The sequence below is a fragment of the Oncorhynchus masou genome, chromosome 25 (genome assembly GCF_036934945.1).
Source record: "Oncorhynchus masou masou isolate Uvic2021 chromosome 25, UVic_Omas_1.1, whole genome shotgun sequence".
NCBI lineage: Eukaryota > Metazoa > Chordata > Actinopteri > Salmoniformes > Salmonidae > Oncorhynchus > Oncorhynchus masou.
In genome coordinates this window covers 23,879,742-23,894,251 of record NC_088236.1, presented here as the reverse complement: position 1 = coordinate 23,894,251, position 14,510 = coordinate 23,879,742, and the positions used below count along the sequence as shown (strand labels likewise).

Here is a 14,510-nt window from a genome sequence, read left to right as displayed (position 1 = left end):
CTCGACCCCGCCCTGTGCAACTGGGTACTGGACTTCCTGACGGGCCGCCCCCAGGTGGTGAGGGTAGGCAACAACATCTCCACCCCGCTGATCCTCAACACTGGGGCCCCACAAGGGTGCGTTCTGAGCCCTCTCCTGTACTCCCTGTTCACCCACGACTGCGCGGCAACGCACGCCTCCAACTCAATCATCAAGTTTGCGGACGACACAACAGTGGTAGGCTTGATTACCAACAACGACGAGACGGCCTACAGGGAGGAGGTGACCCTCGGAGTGTGGTGTCAGGAAAATAACCTCACACTCAATGTCAACAAAACTAAGGAGATGATTGTGGACTTCAGGAAACAGCAGAGGGAACACTCCCCTATCCACATCGATGGAACAGTAGTGGAGAGGGTAGTAAGTTTTAAGTTCCTCGGCATACATATCACAGACAAACTAAATTGGTCCACTCACACAGACAGCATCGTGAAGAAGGCGCAGCAGCGCCTCTTCAACCTCAGCAGGCTGAAGAAAACACTCACAAACTTCTACAGATGCACAATCGAGAGCATCCTGGCGGGCTGTATCACCGCCTGGTACGGCAACTGCTCCGCCCACAACCGTAAGGCTCTCCAGAGGGTAGTGAGGTCTGCACAACGTATCACTGGGGGCAAACTACCTGCCCTCCAGGACACCTACACCACCCGATGTTACAGGAAGGCCATAAAGATCATCAAGGACAACACCCACCCGAGCCACTGCTTGTTCACCCCGCTATCATCCAGAAGGCGAGGTCAGTACAGGTGCATCAAAGCTGGGACCGAGAGACTGAAAAACAGCTTCTATCTCAAGGCCATCAGACTGTTAAACAGCAACCACTAACATTGAGTGGCTGCTGCCAACACACTGACTCAACTCCAGCCACTTCAATAATGGGAATTGATGGGAAAAGATGTAAAATATATCACTAGCCACTTTAAACAATGCTACCTAATATAATGTTTACATACCCTACATTATTCATCTCATATGTATACGTATATACTGTACTCTATCATCTACTGCATCCTTATGTAATACATGTATCACTAGCCACTTTAACTATGCCACTTTGTTTACATAGTCATCTCATATGTATATACTGTACTCGATACCATCTACTGTATCTTGCCTATGCTGCTCTGCACCATCACTCATTCATATCTTTATGTACATATTCTTTATCCCCTTACACTGTGTATAAGATATTAGTTTTGGAATTGTTAGTTAGATTACTTTTTTGGTCCTCCAATAATCGGTATCGGCGTTGAAAAATCATAATCGGTCGACCTCTACTCTGTAGTGCCTTGTGGTCAGAGGCTGAGCGGATGCCATACCAAGGAGTGATGCAACCAGTCAGGATTGGTGCAGATAAAGAACCCTTTTGGGGATGTGAGGACCCATGCCAAGTCTTTTCGGTCTCCTGAGGGTAAATAGCTTTTGTCGTGCTCGGACCATGTTAGTATGTTGGTGAAGTGGACACCAAGGAACGTGAAACTCTCAACCTGCTCCACTACAGCCCTGTCAATGAGAATGGGGGCTGTTCTTCACCCATGACTTCAGGTTAGGGAAACAACACAATTACTCGCTCACTCTCACTCTCACTCTCACTCTTACTCTCACAAACACACACCCACACACACACACTGCACTCATAACAAAACAACACAGAAAGACAATCCCTTGGGAGGGTGAAATACCATGTGACAGTTTGTGATAGCGTGTCAGTCTGCTGAGTGTCATAGTGTAAATATCACCCCTGCTAATGTTCCCTTCACTTCACGTTGTTTGAGGTGGAGGAATCTGCCACTTGTGAACAATTACAAGGTATATCACCACCACATTACTCATGCGCTACAGTGCCGACATGTCAAAGTAAGAGGAAGGAAAACAGTACACACAGTGAGCGCTGTGGTCCCCCATGCAGCCAGACTCGCTGTGTTTGGGGACTTGGGTGAAGGCTACAGTTTATGGGGTTTCTAATCTCAGGTGTTAATTGCAGAGTGACTGGTGGGTATACTGTTCATCTCAGCCACTCAGACTGACACAGTGAGGAAGGAAAAGGAAATAGAATGTTATGAAAAGAGCAGTTAAGCAGTTACATAAGATCAGTCATATAATGCTGGGGTAATCTCATGACTTTTCATTTGCTGATGTCATATAAAGATTAACTTTAGATCCAATAACATATTCACCCTTAGTGGTTGATTTATAGTAGGTATATGACATAGATATAATATAATGTTGGGATGTCTGTAGAGCTGTAGTGCTGTAATGAGCAGGAGGTTGGTAGCACCATAGTTGGGGAGGTTGGGCTCGTGGTAATGGCTGGAGTGGAATAGGGGGAATAGTATCAGATACATTCCATTTGCTCTATTGTGCATTGAATACTGTTCCAGGTGTGTGTTGGCCTTTAATGCAGTCAATGACCAAGAGCACCCTCTTTGGCCTCATGGCTGGTATGTTATTCATATTTTCCATCATTTCCTAATTAGTAAAGTATTTTTTCTTTTTTTTACGATGAAAATCTGGTGTTTCTACATCAAACCGTTTTGTTATATTTCAGTGATGTGTAAATGTGATACATTTCAACTCTATATCTGACATGGTACAGGTGTCTCCTTTTTTTACGCCCATAACAATGTGTGTGAGGTGTATACTTCTGTTTCAAAGTAGATTTGTTTAAGAATCACTCTGTGTGACCCTGATTTAGCCCACTGCAGTGAAATGTTAACAGGATCACTCATGTGCACAAATGAGGTCGTCAGTTTATCCCCCACTGAAGTTAATCTATACGGTGTGCTGGAGAAATATTGATCGCTTTAGGTAACTTCTATGAGAAGCTGTGCTGACATCTCTTGATGTGATTTGGAGAGGGAGAGTGTTGTTACTAATAGTGTAGTAGGCTGACCAGACAGTCAAGATCAATAAAATCTATTACACAACTTCCCCAAAATGTTGAGCAATGCATTGGACAAATATCTAAAATGGGGGATTTTTAGACTGAAGTCTACATTCTATCTAGAAAAATGTGCTATCGAGAACCAAAAAAGGTTATTCGGTTGTCCCCGTAGGAGAACCCTTTGAATAACCCTTTTTGGGTTCCATGTAGAACCCTTTTGCACAGAGGAACCTTTTTTCTTAGAGTGTACTTCCAGCAGTAGGAAAAACAAAAGAAAGAAAGAGCAGAAAACTGTCTGTTTATATTTCTTACCAGCTGTACTTCTTTATTATGACATTTATTGTGACATTTATCCACATCAATCTCTTAACTCTATTTATTTCACTAAAATAGCAGGTCAGATGACTGATTTCACCCTGAATGATGTCTATAATAAAAGCTAAATAGGCTTTTCATGGGCTGCCAATAAATTCATCTCCTTTCTTTCTTTTCATACACACCTCTCCCAGGTCTTTCTGTCTGTTTAAACTTTGTTCCTCCATGATATGAAATATCCAAAGGCTCTTAGATTTATAACCAGTTCATTCAATTATTGACTGCTGCTTTCACGATCAGCCTTGGAGCGTAAGGATGATCTATTATTTATTTTATCCAACTTGATTGTCCTTGGATAAGCATGAAACCTTTACAGCAACAAACAGATGATGTCTTTGAAGCGAGCAGGGGCAGCAGTAGCAGTATTAGTGTAATATTATAGTATTATAGTGTTATTGTAGCATTTTTATTAGAAGATACAAAAGAGTACCACACTAATACAATGTAACAATAGACAGTATAAAAGAACAGAACAGTGTTTAATCAAAAGAAACAGACATGAATGTGCTCAAATTATGCTGGAAGAGCACTTGTGATGTGATCGCCTACAGTCACAGAGAAAGACAACAAGGAGAAAGAGAATTGAATAAGAGATAGTTTCTAGCGACTGGGAGAATGGAAGCTCTGGTTGTGTATAGCTAAGAGGTTAATATTTAATCATGGAATCCTGGGCCTACCCCTCTCCAGACAGGGGGTTTCTCTAACTTCTCTAGGTTACAGCCCCTAGGCACTTTCAACACTGAATTACTCTATGATATGTCATACAGTCAACTAAAACCCCCATAGTTATTAAACATAGGCTTGTGTTTTTCTTCCGCAGTCATTCCTCAGAGGCAACTAGGCCACAGATTGGGATGTCTAATTTATGCCACCAGACACTCAATCTTCAAATCGAGCATATATAGTACAGCTGGTTTAAATTACTATGGGGATTTTCAATGGATTAAATAAACAAACAAATTCGATAAACATGTTGCCTCTGTAATCACCACAGACAATTCTGAGTTTTCCAAGCATTTTACCCCCAATTGAGTGTAACTCAATCCTGACTCCTGATGTGCTTTTTGCGTGGAAATGTACATTATGCCTCTTATCAAGAGAGCGTAAACAAATGAAAAACATGTCTACCATCTAACATTATAACATATTGACAGCACTCTTATGTGCTTATACAGTAGAATGGTAAATCATTTCAAAGAGAGGTACGTATTCATTTGAATGAGAGCGATGTGAGGCTCAGTCAGTCTGTTGAGGTTACCAGGAAATACAGTGGCATTAGGAAAACAGAGGAAATCTCTCCCCTCTAATCCAGAGGCTCTACTCCTCTCCTCCATACCTGTCCCTTCCCTAATCTCTCTACTGAATTATTTCATACAAAGCCGTTCAACAGAGAGAGAATATCACTCCACAACGCCAGAGGTTGCACTAGCATGAGTTTAATAATGCACTAAGTCATCAGAGACTTTATTGCCCCACTAAATGATTGGGGTTCTCTTTGGTTTAACATTTACTACAATTTCCTACTGAATTGGTGATAATTACTACATACTGTATATACCCATTTCCTGCACTAATTGTGATATTTCCTTCAGTTTTTGATAGTCCTGCACCAGTACTACTGTTAGCCTTATTCAAGCACTAAACAGGCCTACACATCAATAATACTGTAGGCCTATGTAATAACTTTGCACCATTGATGGGCTTGAGGTTGAGCATTATGCTATGTGCTTTTATATAGTAGGCTGTCTCTTCTCTTACAATTTGACTGTGTGCACTAAATGGTGGCGGCTGGTAGTAAACCAGGTCTGAAATGCAAAAACCATACTCTAGTTTCCCAGGCAAATATCTCATGAGGTGAAGTGCAGAAAGACAAGCTTCAGTGAAGTAGACTATCTGCAACTGAGCGCTTGGTAACGGAAATGTAGACTACAGAACATCATGATTCATCAGTAGTGGAGAATGGACACCACTGGAGAGTGCCACACAATTCAATTTGGCAAGTATCCAAATAGATCAAATAGGCTAGAATGATGAAAGAGATTAATAAGGCCAATCTTCTGACCCCACACAATCGCAAGTCAAATCACGAATCATAGTTGGAAAGGTTTTGTAGCCTATAGTGTTGGGCTGCATTTCTATTCGCCGACAGTAGGACGTCAGAGTGGGGCGACTACATGGACCGTAGGCTGCGACAGACATGCTGTAGGACTACGTGTAGCCAGCCGCATTACACAAAAGTAATGCCAATATTGTAGCCTATGACTCATGACAAAGTTACTGTGCGTGATTTAGAAGTATAAACTAGCTCACTTCCTTCTGGTAATTTGCAGAGGTGGCGGAAGTGCGTCAGTTATCTCGGCTCTCTGAGGCTTTTACTGCACACTAATTTCAGATGTAGGGAAAAGAGGGGAGAGGAGATTTTAATCACTCTGCCGCTTTAAGGATACTTATCAAAGCTTTGCATTATGTGAAAACGAAAAATACGACGAGACACGAGTAACTGAGCAACCAAGGACGGAATTCAAGAGTGGATTTATAACTTACGCGGGCCTGGAATAGCCGATGCCTTTGGTTTATGGGATTTGATCATATGCAGTGGATGGTCGTATGCTGAAGTAGCTAAACGAAGGATAATTTTGAAAATATTGCGCATAAGTAGCGAAAGACTTGGAAATCCCTGCCCTCGTAGCTTTTATCGCGCAAAGGTTTACCCTACGGCGGAACTTGTCAGAGGAATATGGTTAACCGTTGAAACTCGCCAATGCAGAGAGGATTATCCACTTATGTATTATCTCATACATAATTGTTAAGCACCTAATACGCATTTTGACGGATGTTATCCATAGTCCTTTTTTGACAGCGGATCATGGATTGGGTGGTGGAAAACAACGGGCAGCGACATTATTTCTCTGCGCTGTCTGTGGTATGCAGCTATTAACATTGTGTTTTTCCAATGCAACAAAGTTGCAAAGCAAGTGGAATGCATACATTTGAAGTATTTCGCCGTTTTACACCTGCTTATGTAAAGAACGCGTCGACCTTATAGTATCGGATCGCTTCAAATACGTGAGGATTTGCGTTCCTTCTTCCTCGCCTGCATGGAATATTTTAACATTTGTTTATTGTATTCGGGTGGAATATTCAAGGTCATTCCTTGAATTTTATTATATATATGTAGTATTTATACATGCGTATCTCCTCGTGATAGCATAATAGTATCTTATTTCGCACAGGGAATCCGCTTTACGTTAGGCGCTCTAGAGTGATTTTGTCATTGCAACATTTTTAAAATGGATGGAAAATTGAAGCAGAGCCGGAGATCCCGTTCCAAACGTGAGAGGGTACGGAGACGGGAGGCAGTGGGCAGGGATGCCCGCAGTCCAAACCCTTCATCTGGTTCAGATAGGGAGCAAAGTCCTGGGAGGGATCTCGCCTCCCAGAATGGTAAAAAGGTTCCACACTCGACACCTTCTTCCAGAGCCTCACGTCCCCCTCGTCGAAAGAGACGAGAATCCAGTTCTCAAGAAGAGGATATCATTGATGGATTTGCCATTGCCAGTTTCGTCAGCCTGGACTGTCTGGAGGTAAAGGGATTGGCTTATAATTATACATGTCAAACACGTCAGAATTTGCATAAGAGCATAAGTTTTCAGCTTGACTAATGAGGTGCTATTCATGACATGCTCTGACATAATGGTTTGTTTGACTGCATATAAACATGTGCTGTTTTCTCTGCGTGTTCAGGAGGGGAATGAATTGTAGATCTTTGGCTTGTCCTTGTAGTTATGCCTTTTGTTGTTCTATGCAACATGGGTCTGGATCCCCTTTAGATTTCTTACTCTTTACTACACAATTTCCATCTTTTTTTGCCTCTATAACCATATGCCCATATGGAGTGTGCATATTCATTGGATGGTCCAACATGTGCAATGTGTCTTTGATTATGTGTTTTGTATTTGCTTTGAAGGTGATTAAACCTCAGGTGAAGTTGAAGTCTACAAATGAGATTGTGAATTTGATACAAGTAACCACTGTCCTTAGATCTCATTATGATCTATTCTAAAAACATGAAACATAGATTTAGCCAGTGGTAACTTGTGGAATAGACACCGGCTGGAATGCGGGTTTTAACCAATCAGCATTCAGGATTAGACCCACCAGTTGTAAAATTGAATAACGTGAAACATCTTTCCAAGTACAGTTGAAGTCTTCTAAGTTGACAATTGTATTGGTAATACCTGTGTACCTACTTACATAGTATAATAATTCCTTAGCCTGTTAGTGGCTGACTGTGGCTGCAAAGGTCAGGAACTAAACCCACAGACACCTGCTACTACTCTACTCAGTTGAGTGTAAGCAACACAGTCAGTTGTAATTGCTGCTTGTTCCCCACAGAGACAATACCACCAGCATGGTACAATAGACTGCATTACATAGCTTGACCTATTGGCTTATTACTAGATTTGAGTGCATACATAAGTATGAAATATTGTCCATGATATGTTATTATTTGCTGTGGACATAAATGTCCAAAGGACTGTTCACTCACTGGGAGCTTGTCATTGATTTGTCACCTCCCCTCTGTTAACAAGGTTAACCTGTCAGGGTTCTCAGTAATTACATTGCTCTTCCGTTAACTTAGGCCTTCCATGCCACTTACTAGAGTTTTGTGTGAACGAAGATAGTGTCTAAGAGGAGGGGCAGAGGGTAAAGTGCATGAAACTGTGTAGGAGAGGGTGATGGAGAGAGACCTGTGTGTGTGTGTGTGTGTGTGTGTGTGTGTGTGTGTGTGTGTGTGTGTGTGTGTGTGTGTGTGTGTGTGTGTGCCCACGTGTGCACGTGTGTGCATTATATGCTCTGATGCGAAAGGTATGTGTACGCGTGCCTCCGGTGCTCGCTGCTTATGGCAGTCTGACAGGTGCTGACTGTGAAAGGCCTCTGGGAAGTCTGAGCGAAGTGCTTCTCAGATAGGATCGGATCCCACCAGGAGAGCAGTGCACAGGCTGTCTGTAGGGTCGCTTCCTTCAGTGACATCTACAAGTGAATGAATGCTGTACTCAGCCAGACAGCTAATCAGGGTAGGCCATCATTGTAAATAATCATTTGTTCTTAGCTGACTTGCCTAGTTAAATAAAGGTTGAATATATACAGTGCCTTGCGAAAGTATTCGGCCCCCTTGAATTTTGCGACCTTTTGCCACATTTTAGGCTTCAAACATAAAGATATAAAACTGTATTTTTTTGTTTAGAATCAACAACAAGTGGGACACAATCATGAAGTGTAACGACATTTATTGGATAATTTCAAACTTTTTTAACAAATCCAAAACTGAAAAATTGGGCATGCAAAATTATTCAGCCCCTTTACTTTCAGTGCAGCAAACTCTCTCCAGAAGTTCAGTGAGGATCTCTGAATGATCCAATGTTGACCTAAATGACTAATGATGATAAATACAATCCACCTGTGTGTAATCAAGTCTCCGTATAAATGCACCTGCACTGTGATAGTCTCAGAGGTCCGTTAAAAGCGCAGAGAGCATCATGAAGAACAAGGAACACACCAGGCAGGTCCGAGATACTGTTGTGAAGAAGTTTAAAGCCGGATTTGGATACAAAAATATTTCCCAAGCTTTAAACATCCCAAGGAGCACTGTGCAAGTGATAATATTGAAATGGCAGGAGTATCAGACCACTGCAAATCTACCAAGACCTGGCCGTCCCTTTAAACTTTCAGCTCATACAAGGAGAAGACTGATCAGAGATGCAGCCAAGAGGCCCATGATCACTCTGGATGAACTGCAGAGATCTACAGCTGAGGTGGGAGACTCTGTCCATAGGACAACAATCAGTCGTATATTGCACAAATCTGGCCTTTATGGAAGAGTGGCAAGAAGAAAGCCATTTCTTAAAGATATCCATAAAAAGTGTTGTTTAAAGTTTGCCACACGCCACCTGGGAGACACACCAAACATGTGGAAGAAGGTGCTCTGGTCAGATGAAACCAAAATTGAACTTTTTGGCAACAATGCAAAACGTTATGTTTGGCGTAAAAGCAACACAGCTCATCACCCTGAACACACCATACCCACTGTCAAACATGGTGGTGGCAGCATCATGGTTTGGGCCTGCTTTTCTTCAGCAGGAACAGGGAAGATGGTTAAAATTGATGGGAAGATGGATGGAGCCAAATACAGGACCATTCTGGAAGAAAACCTGATGGAGTCTGCAAAAGACCTGAGACTGGGACGGAGATTTGTCTTCCAACAAGACAATGATCCAAAACATAAAGCAAAATCTACAATGGAATGGTTGAAAAATAAGTCCAAGTCTGAATCCAATCGAGAATCTGTGGAAAGAACTGAAAACTGCTGTTCACAAATGCTCTCCATCCAACCTCACTAAGCTCGAGCTGTTTTGCAAGGAGGAATGGGAAAAAATTTCAGTCTCTCGATTTGCAAAACTGATAGAGACATACCCCAAGCGACTTACAGCTGTAATCGAAGCAAAAGGTGGTGCTACAAAGTATTAACTTAAGGGGGCTAAATAATTTTGCATGCCCAATTTTTCAGTTTTTGATTTGTTAAAAAAGTTTGAAATATCCAATAAATGTCGTTCCACTTCATGATTGTGTCCCACTTGTTGTTGATTCTTCACAAAAAAATACAGTTTTATATCTTTGTTTGAAGCCTGAAATGTGGCAAAAGGTCGCAAAGTTCAAGGGGGCCGAATACTTTCGCAAAGCACTGTATATATATATATATATATATATATTATATATAATATATAATATATGTATTATTTATATATATATTTAATCGGGCATGATAAAGCTTTCATAAATCAATTCAATTAAAATGTTTGGAAACGGAGTAAAACGGTTCTCTAAACAGTAGCTGTCAGATTTGCATGAAAATGGGCTGATGGTAGTTAGTTATACTTTGTATAGAGCTAAGTGTGGGTTGGACACACATCTGGAAAGCGTATGTGATAGGGCCAAGCAGGAATGTTAAATGCTAATTTCCTATCAATTATCCAATGGACACGGCACCATTAGCCATTCAAGAACACACAGACATATTGCATCATTCTCTAATAAACACAGTACAGTTGAAAGAGTGTTCGTAACCTCGTATAATTCACTGATGGTCAATACATGACTTCCTGTTCATGACAGGCCAGTGAGACTGATTAGATTGGGCACTTTCACAGTATATTGAGATCAACCTCACATTTTCTCTGGGTTCATTGAACCTCTATAGCTTGCTGCTCCACAGTACTGTACACAATGTTCATGTGAACGTGAGTGTTTTGCTTTCACGTTAAACATGTTTCAGTAGTGGGTAATATTGCAGCCTTGGATTGAAAGAATAAAGCTGCCTGCTGCCCTTGGAGCTTATGTTGTGTGTAATGTATGTTTGTATGTTGCAACATGCTCTGCTCCCACAGCCTAGTTCATTATGGTACAAACCAATCCACGACATTGGCCACGTTTGATTATCATTTGTTTATTTGTTTTGAGTCCACATTTCACCCGGAAATCCACTTACCCGTGTAAATGAACCGTACGAACAAGTCATGCCTACTTTGTCAAACAGGGCTATGCTATAGTGACTGGAAATGTCAATGAGGAGATGAGGCATGTAGAATAAAAAGCCCTCTCTCAAATGCCTATTAAGACAATTATACAATACTGTTAATTAAAGCCCCTCAAAAGTCCCCCGTGGGTAATGTACTAACAGAAACCATAAGAAAAGATTGCAATTATCCACCTTCCATAATAGAAATGAGATGTGATATTTCCCTCCTCTCTTTGTGTGACGTTGATACTAGAGTGGCAAATCCCCCTCTCTAATCCACACAGAGTTCATCCTTATGTTTATCTGTTTAGGCTTGACTTTTTCCTCTCTAACCGCCAGCAGTCATCTGTAATGGGTGGGATCTTGACCTGTTTATTGTCACATTAACACAGATTGTGTGTTAACATGTGTTATTACACGGTCTTACATTATATCCCTTAAAATAGTATATTATTCTCTCTTGTCATAAACAATCAGCCAGTAGCCTACTGCTTCCTCTTACGATTCGAACACTCCGATGGCGTCATTGCATTTTGGTACACCAGAAGTACATTCATTTCCAATGAAACGCTGAGTTTGCTGTGCAGCATTGTGTTGCAGAGGCAGTTGCAGTGCTTTCGGTGTGGTGCAGATGTTGAATTTATTGAACGTATGCGTTAAACTATGTGTAGACGGTTTGACAGATATGGTAGCAGAAGGTGAATGTTAAACTTTTGTTGCACACATATCCAGATGATGCTGCATACTATTTTGCCCATTGACACTGTCGGTGTGTTCGAAGCGTTATAGCAGGTGTAAATGAAGCTGCATCTGTAACAATTCAGCAGTGTGTTGGATGAACAAACCGTACAAGCCGGACATCAACAGTATAGTATTTGGTCTAGAGACTTGTAACTTGTTCAGTGTTGGGATGTTGCTAAAAGCTGTAGTTAGTTATAACAACTCAACACTTGTGTTGAACTATAAGCCATAAAGGAACATTATAAACTGGGTGGTTCGAGCCCTGAATGCTGATTGGCTGACAACCGTGGTATATCAGACCGTGTACGACAGGTATGACAAAACATTTATTTTTGCTGCTCTAATTACGTTGGTAATAGCAATAAGGTACCTCTGGGGTTTGTGCTATATGGCCAATATTCCATGGCTAAGGGTCTGTGTCCAGGCACTCCGCGTTGCGTCGTGCATAATAACAGCCATTAAATGTGGTATATTGGCCATATACCACACCCCCTCGTGCCCTATTGCCTAAGTATACCATTTGGTCTCTGGATCCAGAGGCCTGTTAAACTGTTTTGTATGGTCATCATGTTGCAATACCGCTCAGTGTTTTCGTTACTCTCATAGTGATGGCTGTAGTGCATCATACTGTATGCTGCCAGCCGGTGACAAACAACAACTCCCCTTTTAATTAACAGGCAGGCCCCCGGAGGCGTCGGTGCTCAGAGCCTGACACGTCCCATGAAGAAATGCTTCTTAAGGCCCATGGGACCCATCTCTCCCGTGGCGGAGAGAGAGTAAGAGAGAGAAACATTTTGGCTGTGCTGTGCTGTGCGTGCGTGTGTATGTACTGTCATGCTCGATAGTGGGGAGATGGCATTCTTTTGGCTGTGCTGCTGAGGCTGTGTGCCCAATATATTGACATATGATCTAAATACCCTCCCAAAGAAGAGCTGTTTCTCTCCAGAGGGTGTGTGGGGCGGAGATTACATAGAACCCTTATGGTCCCCCTGCGGATCAGTCTTCATTGTCCGTTATGAGAAGTAATGAATAGCTTGGTTTCTGTGACTGTCACTGTAGTAGATGTGGTGTGTGCTGCTGTTTTTTGTTTCCCTCTTCATTTGGTCGTTGTTTCCCTATGAGAGGTATTGAACAGTCTGGCTAATGTCAATGTCAGTGTTCTAGATGTGTTGTGCTGCTGGGTTGTATCTTCCTCCTTTCCCCCTCGGTCTGCTTTGTGTGGCGAGTGGCAGGATGCAATTATCAAGTGATTAAGATGTTGTCTTAAAGCCTGGTGAGAAGGATTAGACTTCTGACTGGTTAAAGTTGCCTGTTCATCCACTGGCTGCTTTGCCTTCTGTTTATGGGATTTCTTGAGTCTGACCAGGCTCTGCTTTGCTCTCTGCTCTTTCACTCATAATCAATGCAACAGCGTTGAATAAAAAAGGTAGTTATTGAAATAATATGTGTCTCCCTGTTTGCCACCCCTGCAATTTAGGATCACATATTGTGGCATTTGGCTGCAGAAAATGTTAAATGACTGGCTGGCAATGAGGCCTGAGAAAGATTTACAATATAAAATAATGAAACATAAGTAGAAAGAACACTAAGTGCCTCATTAAGTGTGCTTTCCTTTTGGCCTCGTCCACTCATTGACTGAGAGAGCAGTAGAACAGGCAGTGAATGGCTTGCTTGTTCATACTTGTACAGTTACATCAACATCTCTCAAGTGAATCCCTTTAAAAATGTGCTTGTATGCAAAAATTATGCATTTTCCAGGGACTTGTGCCGATCAAGTTCAACTGGTCTATTGGTTAGCTTTGCTGAATAGAGCCTTAACGAAATCCCCCTCAAATCATCTCCCTGAGCTCACAACACAAGACTTAGTCTAATGCTCGCTTTCAGAATGTAGTAGTAAATACAGAGGCAGTCTGACTTTTTATTTACCATTGGCAAATTCAGTGCAGTGAAGTAGAGAGGACCCAATAATAGTCAATGTTTTGCTAATGCATACTGTCACCATGCTATCTAGACCGTCTTGCAGGTCAACCAAACATCCACTACTTCTTACAACATATTAGTATCGACATGATCTAGTGATCACCAACATCATACCTGATTATGTACGCCTATATGAGTGAGCGGTGAACGATAAAGGAGTGTTTATTTCGCTATCATGAACGCCCACTTAGTTTTTGTCTTGCCATGACATCATGAACGGTGAACCTGTTATTTTGATTGGGTGAAAATCAAAGCAGATCGGCCTCCAGTCTTTCTCATGATTTCAGCTTTTGAGCATTTATTCTGAGAGATGCCATGACTGGCTATAGCTCCATAGAGGGTCTCAGAGCATGTTTTCTTTATAAATGACTAGCTGTGAAAGCAATTAGTGTAACAGTTGTCAACATGCTCCTTGCTACAAATGTGAGATAGGAACATTAGCTCTGAGGGGAATAGTGTTTCTGGTTGGAGTGATACTAACAATAATCACTGCAGAGCTCTATTCCCAGCCTGAAATAAGATATTGAGACGGCTGCTACTTGCCAGTGCTGCTGGCTCGCTTGGTCTCCCTCCATGGATCAGCCTCTTTCTGCCTCCCTTGCCTCCCTCCATGGATCAGCCTCTTTCTGCCTCCCTTGCCTCCCTCCATGGATCAGCCTCTTTCTGCCTCCCTTGGTCACCCTCCATGGATCACCCTATTTTTGCCTCCCTTGGTCACCCTCCGTGGATCACCCTATTTTTGCCTCCTTTGGTCACCCTCCGTGGATCAGCCTCTTTCTGCCTCCCTTGGTCACCCTCCATGGATCACCCTATTTCTGCCTCCCTTGGTCACCCTCCGTGGATCAGCCTCTTTCTGCCTCCCTTGGTCACCCTCCGTGGATCAGCCTCTTTCTGCCTCCCTTGGTCACCCTCCAT

At 42.2% G+C, this 14,510-nt stretch overlaps 1 protein-coding gene across 1 annotated transcript in view; it reads left to right on the top strand.

Annotated features, from left to right (window-relative positions):
• The first annotated feature begins 5,531 nt into the window (after nt 1–5,531).
• fbrsl1 (fibrosin-like 1) overlaps nt 5,532–14,510 on the top strand; it is a 502,878-nt gene continuing 493,899 nt past the window's right edge. The window contains 1 exon segment of the mRNA XM_064936970.1: nt 5,532–6,882. Coding sequence (XP_064793042.1) covers nt 6,589–6,882 — 294 coding nt within the window. The 5' untranslated portion in view covers nt 5,532–6,588.